The sequence below is a fragment of the Nerophis ophidion genome, linkage group LG15 (assembly GCF_033978795.1).
Source record: "Nerophis ophidion isolate RoL-2023_Sa linkage group LG15, RoL_Noph_v1.0, whole genome shotgun sequence".
NCBI lineage: Eukaryota > Metazoa > Chordata > Actinopteri > Syngnathiformes > Syngnathidae > Nerophis > Nerophis ophidion.
The window spans coordinates 38209283-38231736 of NC_084625.1; the positions used below are offsets into that span (position 1 = coordinate 38209283).

A 22454-nucleotide genomic window follows, 5' to 3' on the forward strand; every position below is an offset into this window, starting at 1 on the left:
TACATCTTAGTAATTTTAAAGATTTAAAATTGTGCCTTGAGCTAGATCTAGTAGATTTAGAACAATGTAAATCAGTAATTGAAAGAAAGAAGTGTAAGTTTCAGTATGAATTATTCTTTTTTTTTTTTAAACCTTTTATGAGTTACACACTACTTCCATTTTTTATTAAAAAGCGTGAACACGTTAAAGTTGATTTTAAAAAACATATATTTTTCAAGGAATTGGTGAAACGTCCACTATGGTGGACAACATGCGTAAGGTTTATTTAATAAGATATTACATTATACGAAAACATGAAAAAAAAAAACCTATTTCAATTACAGCAAGGTGGTCTTGCCGCTGGGCCTTAGGCCTGTCGCACCTCCAACGGTGCCTGTGGTGGACTGTGCATGGCAGGGATGTCCTCTTCCCTGAGGCAGGGCTTAACCTGACCGCATACTAATTAAACACATAAAATGTGTTTAATTATTTTTAACAATATGTTGCCAAATTTCAATATACAGTATATTTTTGAATGTATAACAAAAACATTGCGCCTTCTGAGTTATTAAAAAAATACTTTTTTTGAATGATAGGCGTAATAAAGACAAATGATTGTTGTAATCTAATAAAACATATATACATTCCCATAAAATAAATTACATTTTCAAAAACAACAATACTAGACATTGTAGTCAAAATCAAGCCAGAAATACATGACGTCCAATTTAGTGGACATATAATAAATCACAATTCCCTCAGAAATGTTGTGCATATTCTGCATGACTTCTTTATAGTCGTCTATCTTGCTTTGATGATTGTTTTGAACTTCCAACAGCTGACCATGATGTAGCAGTATACAACAAGTCTTCACTGTAGTGATTGATGAACTTTGACATCATAATTTATACATGTCATTTGGAATATTTCTCTACTTTAGATCTCAGTGTGCATGAAATAAATAATCCACATTTAATAGGAATTGTCAAATACAAGGCAGTACAACTAACCTGTAAAAATAATAAAATACACAATTACAATTAAAAAGGAGTACTTCTGCTAGGAGATGAGCTCTCGTAGAAGTGAAGCTACCAGGACAACATTAAGACTGTTTCCGAGGACTTTGTACCGCTGCTGGGTTGAAATATGTGCTGGAAAAGCTGAAAAACAGACAATAAAAAGGCACATTTATTTATGATATCATAGTGTCAGGAAAGTGCAGTATATATATTATGCACTCATCGTGAACATTAAATTCACATTTATCTGGGATCTTTGAAACAATCTTCTGTAAATATACTTTAGCAAGTCAACTGCACAATAAGGTACAAAACGTGAGACACAAAGAAGTAATCTCTATGTAAAATGTGCACGTTTATATTAACTGCAGTTAGCCAGTCAGTGTTGTCAACATAAACGGATTCAACGTATGCAAGTAGAAAGTTGACTGTATGAAAAATACTTAACTTACAGAAGGTTTTGGGGAAGCCCATCATGTTGGCGACTTCTCTGGGAGTGAAATAACGCAGCTTCAATTTTTGGAGCAGCTGTAGTTTTTCTTCTTTTTCTGAGCACTGATTTAGATGCTGAAACACACTCTCCATCTACATTAATATACAAAAGATTAATATTATAAACAAAACAATCATATCCATTGTACAATGACATGACAATGATGACTCCTTTTTTTTAGAAAACACCAGATATAAAATAGAAAACATATTTAAACTTTACTTAAACATTTTTTTTTACTTTAAATACCTTTAAAAATAGTTTTTGTTCTGAGATAAAACAACTTCTACAAACATGGATTAAATTAACACATTCCATACTTGACTATCGAACATCTGAAAATATTAGTATTATTTTATATTATCATTCCATAATACCAGAATTTATGTAATCAATACTTATGAATTTACACAATATGACATTTATTCAATACCACAATAAAAAAAAACTGAAACCTATTAAGTTGACAACCTTGTTGAAAATTGTCAAGTATTTAAGATCACTGTGCTTCAACATCTTTTTGCACAGAATATAAATTGCAGTATCAATAGGTAACTATGCATTCAAAACATAATAGTGTTATGTATCCTCCTAGTATATCAAAACAAACAATAATGTGCTTATAAAAACAGCAATGGCATGGAGCCTTCAATATTACAAAACAAACAATATTGGTATTAATATTCTTTCAATATGGTGGTTGTGTGATGTCATGTAATTTGTAACAATATAGGCTAATACAAAAGCTGAAACAGATTTAAAGACAAATCTTTGTCTTTTAATATTAATATTCCAGCCTTTTCCCACTATGTTATGCCTTTTTCCTCTTTTTTATTTTCTTTCTACAATGTGCCATAACAAAAGAGGTGCATTCATCAAATGGCCCGCAGGCCAAATTTTCCATTCCTGATTAAATAAGTAGAGCAGTAATGTTCAAAGTGTTGCTAAACAAAAGAAGAGTCTCTCTAAAATGTGTTTTCTTAGCACTTACGAAGGTGATAAAAGGTTAACTTGCACGCTTCTAGAGGTTGTCTACACGCTGTGTGAATACGTTCACGACCACTTATATTTGAGTACTGAATAAATGCATGAGGCAAGATACACTTTTCGTTCATGTTTAATTTGTAGCTCTACTCACTTGCTGAAATAGTGACAAAGTAGCTAAAGGGCATCACAGACCATTTTTGCAATGTCATATTCTCTTGCTATTGAGGTGTGTTGTGAAGCGGAGTTAAGCCACACCTACAGTTATGCTACACTGACCCACTTCCATTATCATTTGTTTATGAGCAAGGGCCAACTGCAATTGTGACAGACTTTCTGAAATATATTTTTTTTATGGAAACACTGGATAATTTTTCTGGTACACGGCATGTATTTTTTTGGGCATTGACTCAGTACTCACAAGGCAAGAACTGAAAGATTGAAAATTGTTGTACACTTTTCTGTACTGAGGATACTAACAACCCTTGTGTATACTGTACCTATTGTATATTGCAGTAGTGGACAGATACATACTGTACATGTCCATCAGCAAACAATGATTATTTACATTAGTCCAGTGGTTAACAATGATGACAATATTTCCAAAATACCTTTGTTTCCATGCAGCTTTGGAGTACCGAGCCAGTTCCTTCCACATACCGTCCATACCTTTAAAAATATAATCAAAATAAAAAATGTGTTGCTGAGGTCGACTCCAGGTTAATACAGTAGTGCCATGCTTTTATTGTGATGCTTACTTTGCCCCAAACAGGAAGTCGGTGTGTGCATGTTTGTTTCAATAGACAGTAGTTTCACTTCAGTATCCCGGTTTAACCACTTTACTTAATGTGTGAACTACATCTACCAGCAGCTATAGTAAGTCTTGAAGGGAAACTGCACCTTTTTTGGAATTTTGCATATCATTCACAATTCTTATGTGATATAAAAACACATATTCTCTCTTTTTATGGCCTTTTAAATTGTAAATAAATGCTAGCAATAGGTGTCTATTAATGCAAATAATCGGGATTCGATCTTTTCTGCCTATAAAACGTTCTGAAAAACCTCCAAGAATGCTTTATATACATTCTGTAGGTACTATATATATGTAATGTAGTATCAAGCACATAAAAAAAAGTAATATTTACATATTTTGGTCTCGTAAGCGTTACTGCGGCGCATTGATTTTACAGAGCGCATTACGACGTTTGCTATTTCCTTCAACAACTACTACTACTAATCATGGCAGACTTTGTGAGACAAAAAAACGCTACTTTGGGACAACGTTTTTACAGATCCAGTTTTTGAGTTTACCCTTCCCCTCTGCTCCTTCTCTGATAAAGTGGAGGACGTCATCAGAAAAATTAAGCTGTCCACCTGTACCCTAGACCTCTTCCCTTCAGTCCTGCTTAGGGTTAACATTTCTGCAATCTCTCCGCTCATTACTAAAATTATAAACCATTCCCCCTGGTTGGCCATATCCCATGTGTAATAAAAACTTCTGTCATAAGACCAATTTTGAAAAAAATCTCCTCAAGTTCTTTCCAAATACAGGCCCATCTCCAATCATTCATTTCTGCCAAAGGTTTTGGGAACAAAGCTCAACTTCAGGATCACCTCAATAACTACCTTTTTAAAAGGTTCCAGTCTGGTTTCCACCAAAAGCAAAAGCACAGAAAACAGCCCCGGTCAGAGTCACCAACAACCTCCTGATGGCAGCAGACATTGACTCCTCATCTCTACTTATCCTCTCAGCTTTTGATACGACATTGATCACAACATCCTCATCCACTGCCTGCACTACACCATTGGACTATGAGTACATGTTCAGAACTGGTTAACCTACATGACTGGCAGAACTGAGCACGTTGCCCACAACATCACCAGTGATATTCCCCAGGGCTGGGTCCCACCCAGTTTTCCATCTACATGCATTAGCAGGCTTGGGATATAATTTCACAGTTATGCTAATGACACATCTCTGCCTCAAGACAACTCCCACTCCTTCTCTGCCAACTTCCACACTGACGTCCTGTCTGGAGGAGATTGAAGTGTGGATGAAGCTAAACTTCCTTCAAATAAATAAATGTAGCTCCAAAACAAAAGTCATATTGGTGGGCACAACCCATTAGCTCCGGCTCTGCAGCATCTCCCTCTCCACATTTGTCACCAACCTGGCTATTAAAATTTACACTCACCTCACCTTTGACACCAATATGAGCGGACAACCTCTGAGGAAGAAAACAGTTGTCACCGAAAACCGTAAGGTACGGAAATAAAGACACAGGTTTGGCTATAACAATAACAAATTGCACATCAAACGTCCTACCACCTGAACAACAGTGGCAAACTCCATCCAACACTCTCCTTGGGAGATGCAGACAAGCTTGTCCACGCCTTCATCTCATCCAGGTTGGACTACTACTGCAATGCACTCATCATTGGGATCCCTGGGGAAAATGTACAGAAGCTTCAATACATCCAGAACAGTGCTGTCAGGATCCTGATGGAGGTGCACAATTACGACAACATCACCCCTATCTTGAAATTGCTTCACTGGCTTCCTATTCCGCTCAAGATTGAATAGAAGGTCTCCCTACTTACAGTACCTAGCAGTGTATTCATGGACACAGACTCTTTTAACCTTCGGGAAATCCTCACTCCTCAAACCTCTTGACTCCACACTTTCCCTCAGTTGAACATCTACATACACTCTCCAATTGATGTTGTTTATAATACTTTTTACTATTAGTTTTTAAAACACTTACAGTTGTTTCTTGGTTATCTCCGCTCCACTCTGTAGGACTTTGAGAGTCCAGAAATATAATGTGTATTATTTATTAATATTACTATTATTAAAAAATGATCCACAACCTCATAATTTTCAGCTTAAATATAAGGAGGATGAACTACAAGTTTTAGAAATTTTGTGATTAATATATAATACTATAGTGAAACACAAATCATGTTGCAGTATTGCTCAGTGCTAAACAGGAAATACAGAATGAACATAATCAAATATATACTTTATGTAGAATGTTTGCTCTTAGGACGCTGACCGATGGGATGTTTATACATTTCAGCACAAGACTAGTTTTTCCCATTTCATTGATAAATTAATTATAAACCTCACTCAAGTACAAAAAAAGGTGACAGCACACGAGCATATTGTCATGTCTTCGGGTCTAAGTTGAATGTCATTACCAACTTCTCAGCTTAAGGCTACAACCTTCTACTATACAGGTGAGAGACATGATTTATAATTTAGTACAAACTTTCACCAACTCAGAGGTGATGCAGCATCTTACCGGCTCAGTATTTCAATAGCTGCATAAGCTAGTTACCTCTCTGTGATCAAAGCGCCATGTTACTAAAAGTAGTTCCTCGGTGTTAGCTCTTCCAATAACAATGTTGTCAATTCTTGGTTAATATGCAAAGTTCTGTTACATTTTTTCTATACATTTTTAGAGGGCTTTATGGGAGGAATAAATTACTCCCATTAGCTACGTTGAGTGCAAACCATATATTACAAATTTAAATGTGTGTGAAAAACAAAAAAAAAGAAAAACATATGTGATGTTGTCTCACATTAGGATAGTGAATTATAGGAAACATTTCAAAAAGTGCAGTTCCCTTTAAGTCATTGTAAATATAAAACAGAATACAAACATATATCTTCAGCTTGCTTATATGTACATACCCCGTTTCCATATGAGTTGGGAAATTGTGTTAGATGTAAATATAAACGGAATACAATGATTTGCAAATCATTTTCAACCCATATTCAGTTGAATATGTTACAAAGACAACATATTTGATGTTCAAACTGATAAACATTTTTTTTTGCAAATAATCATTAACTTTAGAATTTGATGCCAGCAACACGTGACAAAGGAGTTGGGAAAGGTGGCAATAAATACTGATAAAGTTGGGCAATGCTCATCAAACACTTACATGGAACATCCCACAGTTGTTTGCCCCAATTGGGTATAAAAACAGCTTCCATGAAATGCCAAGTAATTCACAAACAAGGATGGGGTGAGGGTCACCACTTTGTAAGCAAATTGTCGAAGAGTTTTAGAACAACATTTCTCAACAAGCTATTGCAAGGAATTTAGGGATTGCATCATCTACGGTCCGTAAAATAATCAAAAAGTTCAGAGAATCTGGAGAAATCACTGCACGTAAGCGATGCTATTACGGACTTTTGATCCCTCAGGCGGTACTGCATCAAAAACCGACATCACTGTGTAAAAGGATATCACCACATGGGCTCAGGAACACTTCAGAAAACCACTGTCAATAACTACAGTTGGTCGCTACATCTGTGAGTGCAAGTTAAAACTTTACTATGCAAAGCCAAACCTTGGCGCGAGCTCACCTAAGATGGACTCATGCAAAGTGGAAAGGTGTTTTGTAGTCTGACGAGTCCACATTTCAAATTATATTTGGAAACAGAGGACGTGGTGTCCTCCAGAACAAAGAGGAAAATAACCATTCGGATTGTTATAGGCGCGAAGTTCAAAAGCCAGCATCTGTGATGGTATGTGGGTGCATTAGTGCCCTAGGCATGGGTAACTTACACATCTGTGAAGGCACCATTAATGCTGAAAGGTCCATACAGGTTTTGGAACAACATATGTTGTCATCCAAGCAACGTTATCATGGACGCCCCTGCTTATTTCAGCAAGACAAGTGTTACAACAGCGTGGCTTCGTAGTAATAGAGTGCGGGTACTTTCCTGGCCCGCCTGCAGTCCAGACCTGTCTCCCATCGAAAATGTGTGGCGCATTATGAAGCGTAAAATACGATAGCGGAGACTCCGGACTGTTGAACGACTGAAACTCTACATAAAACAAGAATGGGAAAGAATTATACTTTCAAAGCTTCAACAATTAGTTTCCTCAGTTCCCAAACGTTTATTGAGTGTTGTTAAAAGAAAAGGTGATGTAACACAGTGATAAACATTTCCTTTCCCAACTACTTTGGCAGGTGTTGCAGCCATGAAATTAATTCTAAGTTAATTATTATTTGCAAAAAAAAATCAAGTTTATGAGTTTGAACATCAAATATCTTGTCTTTGTAGTGCATTCAATTGAATATGGGTTGAAAAGGATTTGCAAATCATTGTATTCCGTTTATATTTACATCTAACACAATTTCCCAACTCATATGGAAACGGGGTTTGTAGTTTGTCTTCTTTCAAGTGGGATTCAAGATGACCATAATACATTTATTTATTATTTGCCATTATTAAATCAAAACAGTGATTTTTAACTATTTTGCATTATGAGCCCACTGGGTGCCAGAAATGTACCCCCAACCCCCCTGGAGTTGAATTACAATATATTTATTTATTTGTACAAAACACCGTGTGAGTTACATCCTTTATATAATCACCTTATTATCAAAGGAAATAAATACATTTAGGAGGTATGAGCTTACAGTACATCTGCAACAACTTTAACCCATTTCCATGTTAAATTTATTAAATTAATTTGTAACATTTAGAAACTTTTCTGTCTGTGATTCGTAATACACATTAAATCGTGCAAAAGATTCACTGTTATATATTTTTTTGTAAATCTAACAAACATTGCAAATATTTTTTGAATTGTAAACATTGATTTCTTTTTAGAGCTTTGACTTTTTGTTTTTGTTTGTTTGGTGAAAAATTGGTAACGATATGACAATTTATTTTTACGTTTCATACCTGTCAAACAAAATGTTATATATCTCCACCTCTGTTAGCTCTCTACACGTGTTCCTTTCTGTGTGCTTACTCCCTCTACTGGATATAGTAGCAGTAGTAAGAACCCATGGGATCCTGTGTAATTACGACTCTTACTGAATAAAAGTAGTAAGTACACGTGTTCCTGTGTACTTACTACATTTACTGGGTAGAAAAAGTAAATACATAGGAACACATGTCTACTTACTACTTACACCCAGTAGCAGTAGTAAGTAGACGTGTTCCTATGTATTTACTTTTTCTACCCAGTAAATGTACTAAGTACACAGGAACACTTACTACTGCTTCTGGTATAAATAGTAAGTAGACATGTGTTCCTGGGTTCTTATGTACTTCCTACCTTTGCCCAAGATAAGTAGTAAGTGTTCATGTATACTTACAACTCTTACTGGGTAGAACTAGTAAGCACACATATGTCCCTTTGTACTTAATACTCCTACTGGGTAGAAAGGGGGCCTGTTGTTAAGATTGAGCAGTGCAGCAACCTAGCTGCAGGCTTGTGTATCGTTCTGACATGAATACTATAGTGTAGACACAAATAATGAAACTCTCTCCTGCTGTTTTCGATGTACCCGACACCTCGGCGTGACCCTCCCAGAGGATGCTGACTAACTATTTGAGAAACACTGCACTAAAGTATGAAGTAGAGGGCCACACGATAATGGGCCTGTGAGTCTGCATGTTTGAGACCCGTAACAATTGACTCAAGTGAGACCGTCCAATCCTGTTAGTAAGCATTACAATAAATAAACATGTCAGAATAAATGAGACCTCAGTTCTGTACTCACCCTTTGGTAAAGCAGACCGACCTGCGGCAGAGAGGCGTTACAATATCCAGGATTAGAGCATAACGCAACAAAGTTTTGTGAGGAATAAGATATTGATCAATGTTCTCTTCTGCTTCCAGGAAATCTTGGACTTGCCTGACAGACAAATCAATATTTTGGTTCATCTTTCTTAGAGCTTCGTTTGTGGTCTCCAGTTTATAAAGCACATTAGCTTCGCTGTGCTTTTCTTTTGGCAGGCATGGAACTACACTTAGAGCATCTGAACCTTCAGCTTCTTCAGAGGACTCTTTGTCAGCAATGAGCACCGAGGAATCAGAATTCTACAAGACAAATATTTTACAAGATGACATCAGCTGCAGCAGAGGCTTATTTGGAAGCAAAAACATTACAACATTCCATTACATTTTGAGACTATATATGTGCTCAAACTACCCTCACACCATTAATCGCATTCAAATACTTATTTCTCTAGGTCAAACGCAAAATAATTCAAAACCATTAAAAACATTTTTTAGATTTTTTTTTAGACTTGGTTTCTCCTACTTAAAATCCATCCATCCATCCATCCATCCATCTTCTTACTCGAGGTCGGGTTGCAGGGGCAGCAGCCTAAGCAGGGAAGCCCAGACTCTCCTCTCCCCAGCCACTTCGTCCAGCTCTTCCCGGGGAATCCCGAGGCGTTCCCAGACCAGCCGGGAGACATAGTCTTCCCAACATGTCCTGGGTCTTCCCCGTGGCCTCTTACCGGTCGGACGTGCCTGAAACCCCTCCCTAGGGAGGCGTTCGGGTGGCATCCTGACCAGATGCCCGAACCACATCAACTGGCTCTTGTCGATGTGGTGGAGCAGCGGCTTTACTTTGAGTTCCTCCCGGATGGCAGAACTTCTCACCCTATCTCTAAGGGAGAGCCCCGCCACCCGGCGGAGGAAGCTCATTTCGGCCGCTTGTACCCGTGATTTCGTCTTTTCGGTCATAACTCAAAGCTCATGACCATAGGTGAGGATAGGAATGTAGATCGACAGGTAAATTGAGAGCTTTGCCTTCCGGCTCAGCTCCTTTTTCACCACAACGGATCGATACAGCGTCCGCATTACTGATCTCATGATCTCACGATCCACTCTTCCCTCACTCGTGAACAAGACTTCGAGGTACTTGAACTCCTCCACTTGGGGCAGGGTCTCCTCCCCAACCCGGAAATGGCACTCCACCCTTTTCCGGGCGAGAACCATGGACTCACCAGTCACTTCACACTCGGCTGCGAACCAATCCAGTGAGAGCTGAAGATCCTGGCCAGATGAAGCCATCAGAACCACATCATCTGCAAAAAGCAGAGACCTAATCCTGCAGCCACCAAACCGGACCCCCTCAACGCCTTGACTGCGCCTAGAAATTCTGTCCACAAAAGTTATGAACAGAATCGGTGACAAAGGGCAGCCTTGGCAGAGTCCAATCCTCACTAGAAACGTGTCCGACTTACTGTCTACTTAAAATAAAACAACCATTATAGATGTGCTCAAGCTTGCTTCATATCATTAATCACATCATCTCTTGGAATGAAATACTTATTTAGCTCAGTCCAACGCAAATTAATTTAAAACATTTGAAGTTTTTTCAGTTTTGTTTTTTTTAGACTCCGTTTCTCCTACTTAGAATTAAACTACCATGTACTCAAACTTACTTCAAATCCTCAATCACATCCTTGTTTGTAATTCTGGGCTGCTCCTTGTTTTTTCACAATCATTACTCTAACAGGTTAATTCTTCGGAGCTCTATTAACTGTTATCTTCTATTTCTTACATTTATCCATTATTGCAGCAATCGTGCTTCATTTTGCAAAAATATTCTAGCTGATGCTCTTGTAGTACATTCCAGTCTTGCACAGGTCTACAATGGGGCTTAACGCTTTGGTCGCTCCCATGGTAGTGTAGCGTTTGAATGTGTGAATGGTATAATTCATACACAAATATCAAGAGTACTTTCTTCAAGGGACAGGACTCATTTGTGTTTAATGGACATAAACACTTTGTGGGTCTAAATGATTGCTACTTGCTAGGGGATAAAATACTTATTTATCTCAGTCAAATACAAATGAATTTATAACCATTATTTTATGTTTCTATTGTGGATTTTTTGTAGTTGGTTTCTTCCATTTACAAAAAAAATTGACCATAACAGTTATGTACTTGTAATAAAAATTTGTGGCGGTTTAAATATTTATTTTCCTCAGCATGTACATATTTTGAGAGGTTAGAAATCAGAGGTCATTGGCCAATAAATCTCTGCTGCTATTGCTGACAGATTTTATTTAGCATTTGACAGGGTTAATATCAGACAAGCACTGCTTGTTTACACTCCTTTTGAACATATTTAGATAAAATGTATCGATATGATTTTTATATGTTGAGATTACATGTACTCTAATGAATACAAAGGTGTGACCTGTGTTGTATGCCCAAAAATATATTACTGGTATTCCTGTTGGAACACAATAATAATAATACTACTAATAAATATGAAATACTGCTTACATGTCTCACCATGCACGGTGAAAGCTTTGCCATCAGGAAGTAACGCAGTCTTGAATTTGGGATCCCAACCTGAACACAAAAGTACAGCATAATGTTCTGCCTTTATTTTTCTTGCATCTATGAACAAAATGTATTTGAAATAAAACTATTAATATGTGACAAAATAGTAGACAAAATAAAACATAAACCTTTTTGAAATGACGGATATGTTATGTAAACTGCATCCATTTTTAGGGAATTATCGACATAATTCTAAATAATACCAACAATTTACAAAATATTTATCTACGAACTAGTACAGGGATGTCAAACCTCTTTTTTCCGTCCTTACTTTGCAGTTACAGAATTATGAAAGAATATACTCACCTCATTAAATTGTTACACCTAATTTTACCAACAAACCAGTTGTGGCCTAGTGTTAGAGTGTCTGCCCTGAGATCGGTAGGTTGTGAGTTCAAACCTCGGCCGAGTCATACTAAGGACTATAAAAAATAGGACCCATTACCTCCCTGCTTGCCACTCAGTATCTAGGGTTGGAATTGGGGGTTAAATCACCAAAAATTATTCCCGGGCGCGGCCACCGCTGCTGCCCGCTGCTCCCCTCACCTCCCAGGAGGTGAACAAGGGGATGGGTCAAATACAGAAGACACATTTCGCCACACCTAGTGTGTGTGTGACAATCATTGGTACCATCCATCCATCTTCTTCCGCTTATCCGAGGACGGGTCGCGGGCCGCCTAAGCAGGGAAGCCCAGACTTCCCTCTCCCCAGCCACTTCATCTAGCTCTTCCCGGGGGATCCCGAGGCGTTCCCAGGCCAGCCGGGAGACATAATTTTCCCAACGTGTCCTGGGTCTTCCCCGTGGCCTCCAACCGGTTGGACGTGCCCTAAACACCTCCCTAGGGAGGCATTCAGGTGGCATCCTGACCAGATGCCCGAACCACCTCATCCGGCTCCTCTCAATGTGGAGGAGCAGCGGCTTTACTTTGAGTTCCTCCCGGATGGAAGAGCTTCTCACCCTATCTCCAAGTGAGAGCCCGGCCACACGGCGGAGGAAACTCATTTCGGCCGCTTGTACCTGTGATCTTATCCTTTCGGTCATGAACCAAAGCTCATGACCATAGGTGAGGATTGGAATGTAGATAGACCAGTAAATTGAGAGCTTTGCCTTTCGGCTCAGCTCCTTCTTCACCACAACGGATCGATACAGCGTCCGCATTACTGAAGACGCCGCACCGATCCGCCTGTCGGTCTCACGATCCACTCTTCCCTCACTGGTGAACAAAACTCGTAGGTACTTGACTCCTCCACTTGGGGCAGGGTCTCCTCCTCAACCCGGAGATGCCATCCCACTCTTTTCCTGGACTCGGACTTGGAGGTGCTGATTCTCATTCCGGTCGCTTCACACTCGGCTGCGAACTGATCCAGTGAGAGCTGAAGATCCTGGCCAAATGGAGCCATCAGGACCACATCATCTGCAAAAAGCAGAGACCTAATCCCGCGGCCAACAAACCGGAACCCCTCAACGCCTTGACTGCGCCTAAAAATTCTGTCCACAAAAGAAGCTGCACACTGCTTGGTCTGTCGGTACCTGTCCACTGCCTCCGGAGTCCTATGAGCCAAAAGAACCCGATAGGACTCTTTCTTCAGCTTGACGGTATCCCTCACCGCTGGTGTCCACCAACGGGTTCTAGGATTACCACCCCGACAGGCACCAACTACCTTGCGGCCACAGCTCCAATCAGCCGCCTCGACAATAGACAACATGGTCCACTCGGACTCAATGTCCAGCACCTCCCTCGTGACATGTTCAAAGTTCTTCCGGAGGTGGGAATTGAAACTTTCTCTGACAGGAGACTCTGCCAGACATTCCCAGCAGACCCTCACAATGTGTTTCGGCCTGCCAGGTCTTTCTGGCATCCTCCCCCACCATCGCAGCCAACTTACCACCAGGTGGTGATCGGTAGAAAGCTCCGTCCCTCTCTTCACCAAAGTGTCCAAAACATGAGCCCGCAAATCTGATGACACAACTACAAAGTCGATCATGGAACTGCGGCCTAGGGTGTCCTGGTGCCAAGTGCACATATGGACACCCTTATGTTTGAACATGGTGTTTGTTACGGACAAACTGTGACAAGCACAAAAGTCCAATAACAAAACACCACTCGGGTTCAGATCCGGGTGGCCATTCTTCCCGATCACGCCTCTCCAGGTTTTCCTGTCGTTGCCAACATGAGCGTTCAAGTCCCCCAGTAGGACAAGGGAATCACCCGGGGGAGCACTTTCCAGTACTCCCTCGAGTGTACCCAAAAAGGGTGGGTACTCTGAACTGCTGCTTGGTGAGTAAGCACAAACAACAGTCAGGACCCGTCCCCCCACCCGCAGGCGGAGGAAGGCCACCCTTTTGTCCACTGGGTTGAACTCCAACGTGCAGGCTTTGAGCCGGGGGGAAACAAGAATTTCCACGCTAGCCTGTCGCCTCTCAGTGCCGGCAACGCCAGAGTGGAAGAGATTCCAGCCCCTCTTGAGAGAAGTGGTTCCAGAGCCCTTGCTGTGCGTCGAAGTGATTCCGACTATATCCAGCCGGAACTTCTCCACTTCGCGCACTAGCTCAGGCTCCTTCCCCCCCAGTGAGGTGATGTTCCACGTCCCAAGAGCTAGCTTCTGTAGCCGAGGATCGGACCGCCAAGTGCCCTGCCTTCGGCTGCCGCCCAGCTCACATCGCACCCGACCTCTATGGCCCCTGCTATGGGTGGTGAGCCCATTGGAGGGGTGACCCACGTTGCCTCTTCGGGCTGTGCCCGGCAGGGCCCCATGGGAACCTCCGGGCCTTGCTCCAGAGGGGGGCCCCGGTGACCCGCGTCCGGGCGAGGGAAATCTGGGTCCATGATTTGTCTTCTTCATAAAGGTCTTCGAACTGCTCTTTGTCTGATCCCTCACGTAGGACCTGTTTGCCTTGGGAGACCCTACCAGGGGGCATAAAGCCCCCGGACAACATAGCTACTAGGATCATTGGGACACGCAAACTCCTCTACCACGATAAGGTGGCAGCTTAGAGAGGAGGCAATCATTGGTACTTTAACTTTAAACTGATAGAAAATTTGCATTGGAATTGAACGTTTTTTTTACGATATTTCCAGGCTTTTGGGGCCTTGAGTTTGAAGACTTTGTTCTATTGGTTGACCGACTTGCAGTGTGGGGTCAGTCCTTCAGTGACGGTGTGAATATTTGTTTATATGTGCCTAGGACTGCAAAGATTCATTGACTAAATCAATTAATTTGATTGGAAAAAAATGTACATTATATTGTATTTTATTGCTTTGATGATTTGTTTATTGGGTTTGAATAATAAAAATATATAATATCTCGGCCGCATGGAGTGCCAGGAACTTAAAATACGCAGACATTGTTTCAGCTCTAATGGAGCCCACTTGAGAGTTGTGGTGTGTGCATGTGTGGGGCAACAAGTGAGCAAAAAAATGGATGGCTCAAAGAAAAATAACTACGAGGAAAAAAAGAGAAAAGAGCCCAAAGAAGACAAAATAAGCCATCAAATGTTTTGTGATCAAAGTGAAAAAGACAGCCATCATGGTGGTATGTATGCACTGCCAAACAAAGCTAAAATTTCACAATATCAAAACATTTGTGATGCAACGTGTCTATGAATGTTCGCCTTCATCCAGGTCATTGTCATCTCAGGACATTCAAATCAATCGTAACTGGACTGTTTGGTTTGTTTTACAAGACATTTCGACTCTCATCCGAGTAGGCTTCATCAGTTCGTGCTCATAGACTTAGACTGGTCAGACTTAGTCATCAATGATGCAACGTTATCCGGAAAGCATTATGCATATTTAACAGCAGCATACAAGCAGAATCAAGGTAAAAGTCTATTTCATGTTTGACCTGCATAACGAATGTTTTATTCAAACACTTATGTTGTTTGTTCAAAAATCAAACACTATGTTGTTTGTTCAAAAATCAAACACCACTCCTCCAATTAAAATAAATGATTGATGTTTATTTTTTAAATACACAATCACTCAATTTAGAATATGTATATGAGATAGGCGCCAGCGCCCCCTGTCACCCCAAAAGGGAATAAGCGGTAGAAAATGGATGGATGGATATAATTAGGATACATAATGTGTTTTGATCTTATTATTCAACACATTATTATGTGCTAAATTAAAAACAAACAAAATGTTACAATTATTTTGATATGATACTTTATCAGAGAGCCTTTTTGTTCTTCAATACTGGATTTTGGACAACACAGTTTTTTGTACTTTAAAAAAGTATATAAGTAATATATAATGACACTAATGTTAAAAGTGCAATTTCAATGTTATTGCATTTAACAGTAAAGTTAATCAGACAAATATTTACTTCAACTTTCCCTAAAAGACGCATTGAAGCTACAAAGTGTTTCATTTGATCACTCAACTAATAAAACAAATGAATGGATAGATTACTAAAACAATGAATAGCTTGAGCCCTTATGTTTGACTGAGCGTACAGTTCCAGATTCACACAAGAATAGCTAGGGATGTCAGTTCCTATACCTGAGATACCAGGTATAGATAGTAAGGTGAGTACTAATATCAGATTTCTAAATTTTTTTGGGTGGAATTGTGTTGCAGTCCGACAACGTTATACGTCAGTTGAATTAGTCAATTGTCCTCAAAGTTCAACTTTCTCCTATTCTCTATGTGCAAACATACTGACTTGTCTGACAATTCAAGTAAGGGTGATACTAGTTCTATGTTAATTTGGTATCGGATCAATAGCAACATTCTCAGTATCACCCTACTTTGAAGACAAACTTTTCAAATCATATTGCCCCTTTTAATGTTTTAGTGTTTTTTTATAAAACAAAGGAGTGCCAACCTTGAAGTTAACAATACAACAACACATGTCACGATAAACAGACCCACTTTTCATAGAAATTACCTCTTTGACTCAAATCCAATTCAATATTTCTAAGCAGTTGCAGAGCTAATTATAAATGTGAAAAAGCACAAAACAATAATATTGTTCTTACACTTGTGGGTGAGACCATGACCTCCTTGTAAGTGTAGCCACATTTGCTCAACATTTCCACTAAATGTTGTCTGTAAACATAAAAAAATAATGTTAGAATAATGTCAATCTTAATCAAACATAATTTTATTTAAATTTAAATAAAACTAATTTACTCAATTAATGACATATTATATGTAATCCTATTAATAATTACAAAATTACGTACATTTACTCACAAAACAATCAATTGTGTTTTGACTTTGTAGAAATAAGCAAGTGTGGTTTGTCCATTAGATAATAAAATGTATAAAAATGCGTGCATGTGCACATTTGATTCATTTATTGATATCTTACTTGTGTTGGCTGTCTACTGCCCCACAATCCACTGTATGAACTACTTTTATTTCAATTCATATTTTTTTTTATATTGTTTCTTTGGGTATCAAAATAGTTTCTACCAATATTGAATTTACTGCATTAAACATGATTTAACTAATGCACACCTGACTGCTTTGTACAATATCCAAAACATTATCCAAAACTATATCTTAGAATTAAAATATCGTTGATTACAAAAATTATAAATAATTGTTACCTGGCAGAAGAATTCTCAAAACCTTTGACATTTTCTAGGAGGATGAAGCGAGGAAGCTGGTGTAGCCTGTCAACAAAAACATAATATATCATGTTAATATAATATTTATATGAATGTATTATCCATAATATGTATGTTTTATAATAATACAGTAGAGGTATTTATATTTAATATATGTTTAGGTTAACACAATGTTTATAATATGAATGTTTTATGTCAATACAATATATATATATAATGTGTATGTTTCATGTTAATACCATATTTATAATATGTATATTATATGTTAAAGTTTTTTTATAAAATCTATGATTTAGGTTAATACAATATTTATATTTTTGCATCGTTAATGTAAAAACGGTAATACTATAATTTGAATACATTATAATAAGTTAATATAAAATGAATGTTTCAGTATGGTAATAAATTATAATATCTGACTTTCATGCTAATTAATCATCAAATATAATATGTACTGTATGTTTCATGTTAATATGGTATTTATAATACATATCTATCATATTTAAATACATTATACTATTAGAACATATCTAATATGTATGTTTCATGTTAATACAACATGTATAAGATTGTAATACATTAGAATGGGTGTTTCATGTTAATAAATTATTAATTTTATGTGTGCTTAATGTTAATACATTATCTACAGTATGTTTCATGTTAATACGGTATTTACAATAATAATAAATATCTATAATATCAATACATTATCGGTAATATGTTGATACCTTACAATTTGTTGATAAGTATGTTCATTCCACATTGCAAAATAATACAGGTATTTAGGATTCCTGATGATATTGTATCTGATTAATATAAGTATCAGGCAATACTTCAATCTCAAATATCTGTAGAGAAAACACATTTTATCATTGGTGGAGTGTGTGTGTTCGTGTTGCGCGAGTGTGTGTTGTGTTTTTAACGGCTTTTGAAGTGCTTCGAGTTGCCTGTGTGTGAAAAATGCTATATAAATTAAGTTAAGATTGATTGAACACAAACAGACGTACGATACAGATGGTCTCAACTTTTCTGTCAACATAAGCGGTTGAACATGTATGTCGACATAAGCCATCGAGCACACATGGACGCACATGTATGTTGAGGTGCAGTTTAAGCTGCTTTATGTCACGGTGAGGTGTCATGTTTAAACAACCACAATAAACTTCCTCTTCCTGGTTCGATCACAAACTTTCAGTAACAAGACAATATTTGTAAAAGGAGTGTTTAAATAAATGCAAGATTTCAACATCAAATTAGAATAGGTTTTTAATCCTTTTTTTTTCTTGGTGGTATGTGACTATAACGGATTATTGGTGGTATGTAACTATTATGCATGTCACTAATCATTTATTGACTAGTAATTATGACAAATGTAAACATGTATTTGTTAAATGTGTTTTAAACTGCTATTGCTGCTGGTAGTGTTTAGATGAGTTGTTGACATAAACAGTACTGTGTTCCACTGTATAATAATAATAATAATACATGCAGAATATGACCACGTAAAAACAAGAAGAAAAAAACCTTGGTAGAAGTTGAAGAATGTAAAGGAAACTCTTGGTTCTCGGATCAGTGACATCACGATACAACCCCAACCTACATAAACGCAAATATTCATATTTCAATGGGAGAACAATTTTTCAATATTTACATTTCATTGCGAAAAAACAATATTCAAATAGTCATATTTCAATGTCACAACAATATTTAAAGGAGAACTGCACTTTTTGTGAGGAATTGTGCCTATTGTGCACAATCATTGTGAGAGACAAAAACATAAAAACAATGTTTTTAGGATTTTAAAAATAAAAAATACTTTCAAGATTCTGCCAATGGCAAACCTCAATAAATAAAAAAACAAAGAGTTGTCTTGACAAAGCATACCTGGTAAAAGGTTGACATGGAGGACTCATCAAAATCACATCAAAGCACAATTTATTGAAGTCATCAAGTGGTATACCCTAGATAAAAAAGGAAACCAAGCCAGATTTATACCGATGAGCAACATATTTCAATATCATATTCATCATTTTTTGTTGTTTTCCACCTCAATGGTCTTGTTCCAGAGTGGCGTGTCTGGAAAATTGTGCTTGTAGATCTGATTAGCAGTTGTGTTTATGTCTATAGCCGCCACCACCTGGGCTGATATGCCAGCTTCTAGAGAAAGAACAAAGAGAAAACACTGCACATTACTGCAGTGTCACTACATTTTCCTGAGCAAAAAATACAATCTAAAGATGCAGTGGACTTTTTAATCATTGCAATTTTTAAAAACCAACCAAAAGTAGATACCCTAGCCTGCATCCAGCCTTGTGTGACAGGTGACACAGCTTCAATCAATCAATTAATCAATCAATGTTTACTTATATAGCCCTAAATCACTAGTGTCTCAAAGGGCTGCACAAACCACAAATCAAACCACTACGACATCCTCGGTAGGCCCACATAAGGGCAAGGAAAACTCACACCCAGGGGGACGTCGGTGACAATGATGACTATGAGAACCTTGGAGAGGACGAAAGCAATGGATGTCGAGCAGGTCTAACATGATACTGTGAAAGCTTGATAAAATATATTTTTTTACTAAGTTTTATTCTGTGCGTTAATTGCTGGCAGCAAGGTGAAACAGGGGTTAGTGCATCTGCCTCACAATACGAAGGTCTTGAGTAGTCCTGAGTTCAATCCCGGGCTCGGGATCTTTCTGTGTGGAGTTTGCATGTTCTCCCCGTGACTGCGTGGGATCCCTCCGGGTACTCCGGCTTTCTCCCACCTCCAAAAAACATGCACCTGGGGATAGGTTGATTGGCAACACAAAATTGGCCCTAGAGTGTGAATGTGAGTGTTGTTGATCAATCTGTGTTGGCCACGCGATGAGGTGGTGACTTGTCCAGAGTGTAGCCCGCCTTCCGCCCGAATGCAGCTGAGATAGGCTCCAGCAACCCCCCGCGATCCCAGAAGGGACAAGCAGTTGGAAATGGATGGATGGATGGATGGTTGTTAATTGCTACCAGTAAAATAATTGTCAAGAGCAGGGGTCGGGAACCTTTTTGGCTGAGAGAGCCAAGAAGCCAAATATTTTAAGATGTATTTCCGTAAGAGCATAAGATATTTTTTTTAACATGCATTTTTTTAACATGCATTTTTAAGTAAGACCAACATTTCTAGAGTATAATAAGTCTCTTATTCTTTGTAATAACATTATTATTCTGAAGCTAACTGTGAAGGGGCGTGGCCTGCGGGACTGCGGCGAAGTGGGGTGTTGCCAGGATCGGCTTTGAAATCAGCGACAGGTGAGTAGATAGCCCACCTGGGCCTTGTTATCTAATCACATGTCCCTCTGTTATAAGCAGCAGCCAGGAGGAGAGATGGGGTTGGAGCTGGAGCCAAAGCGAGGACGAAAGAGAAAGAGACAATTGCTGTAAAGCAACAGAGACTTATTGAAAAAGAAAACAATATTGTAACCCTGAAACAGGATCTCATGTTGGTGCTTGGTGGTCTGTAGAACTCCTAGGAGGGCAAGCCCCACACTAACCAATAATAAATAAATAACTTCTTACCATTAACGCAAATTCTTGAACAGGTGCGGTAGAAAATGGATGGATGGATACATAGATAGATAGATAGTACTTTATTGATTCCTTCAGGAGAGTTCCTTCAGGATGGATGGATTAAAAATGCATGAGAATGTTTCATATTTTGAACATTATTTTTAACACTGTGATTACAAGTGGAATTATTCATTACTTATAGTGTCAAGCAATGTCAGCTCCAAGAGCTAGATACAGTCATCAAAAGACCCACATCTGGCTCGCAAGCCATACCCCTGCTATAGAGCAGTGGTTCTCAACCTTTTTTCAGTGATGCACCCCCTGTGAACATTTTTTTAATTCAATTACCCCCTAATCAGAGCAAAGCATTTTTGGTTGAAAAAAAGAGATAAAGAAGTAAAATACAGCACTATGTCATCAGTTTCTGATTTATTTTATTGTGTAACAGTGCAAAATATTGCTCATCTGTAGTGGTCTTTCTTGAACTATTTGGAAAAAAAGATATGAAAATAACTAAAACTTGTTGAAAGATAAACAAGTGATTCAATTATAAATAAAGATTTCTACACATAGAAGTAATCATCAACTTAAAGTGTCCTCTTTGAGGATTGTAATAGAGATCCATCTGGATTCATGAACTTAATGCTAAACATTTCTTCACAAAAAAAAAAGAAATCTTTAACATCAATATTTATTTGTCCACAAAAATTTAGTTGTCAACACTGAATATTCCATTGTTGCATTTCTTTTCACAGTTTATGAACTTACATTCATATTTTGTTGAATTATTATTCAATAAGTATATTTATAAAGGATTTTTGAATTGTTGATATTTTTAGAATATTTTTTTAAAGTCTCACGTCCCCCTTGGCATACCTTCAAGTACCCCCAGGGGTACACGTACCCCCATTTGAGAACCACTGCTCTAGAGTGTGAATGCATGAGAAGTGGACTGATTGGCTGGTAATAATACCTGGTGTGGCAGTCCAAGGGTTAACACAACTCTCACCGCAAGCCAGGTGGGATAGGCTCCAGCGTACATGTGGCCCAATGAGGACAAGAGGCATAGAAAATAAAGTGAACGAAACATTTGAACTTTTCGCTAAGGGTATCTTGTTAAAATATATTTTTAGAATATGTGGTAGATGTTTAACTTTTCTCTATGCTATGTCGTAAATTAGCTAGTAGAACACAGCTTTTGTGCGACTCAGAAGTCGTAACTATGGCAATATGTATTTATGTAAGTGTCATGCAAAATTACATTTTAGAGATTATTTTAAAAAACACACACACACAAACTTACGTTTTAAAGCCTGGTGCATTCCACCTATTCCACTGTATAATTCAAGAACTCGAAGACTTTCCATTTTTGTTCACGCATCCAAACCGGAAGTTAGCCCTCACCGGAAATACTACGGTAACACCACTAGGACAAGTGCGCGCGAACGGAAGTGACAAGCCTGGAAAAGGGAAGTTTATTTAAAGAGCCCAATTCGTACACGAGGCAAATCAATATGATTGTTAAAAATAATAAAATGCAAAATTAAAAATTCAATATTTTTAATTCAAATTAAAAAAAACAATCTTCATAAAAACTATTATAATAAAAATAAAATAGTGTACATAAAATATTTTCAGTTGTCATATGCATACTTTCCAGACTTGAGACCTCCGAATTCGGGAGATGGGGGGCGTGGGGGATTTGAGGTGGGCGGGGCTGGG

The 22454-nt window shown here is 38.3% G+C and overlaps 1 protein-coding gene across 5 annotated transcripts; it reads right to left on the bottom strand.

Annotated features, from left to right (window-relative positions):
- Positions 1–221: 221 nt before the first annotated feature.
- Positions 222–22174, bottom strand: trdmt1 (tRNA aspartic acid methyltransferase 1). 5 transcript variants are annotated; one of them, XM_061922143.1, is made up of 12 exons: positions 21706–22029; positions 19232–19341; positions 19069–19145; positions 18709–18780; positions 17164–17229; positions 16588–16657; positions 11544–11612; positions 9151–9335; positions 9016–9036; positions 3087–3144; positions 1451–1583; positions 222–1139 (listed from the first exon to the last, which is right to left on the bottom strand). In XM_061922143.1, the coding sequence occupies exons 1-12, from the start codon at positions 21797–21799 to the stop codon at positions 1039–1041; spliced, it is 1056 nt and encodes a 351-aa protein (XP_061778127.1). In that variant the 5' UTR covers positions 21800–22029; the 3' UTR covers positions 222–1038. The 5 variants fall into 5 exon arrangements, with proteins under 5 accessions (XP_061778127.1, XP_061778125.1, XP_061778124.1 ...); XM_061922141.1 differs by lacking the exon at positions 21706–22029 and adding an exon at positions 22036–22174 and having other exon boundaries at positions 9016–9335; XM_061922140.1 differs by having other exon boundaries at positions 9016–9335; positions 11553–11612.
- Positions 22175–22454: the final 280 nt, after the last annotated feature.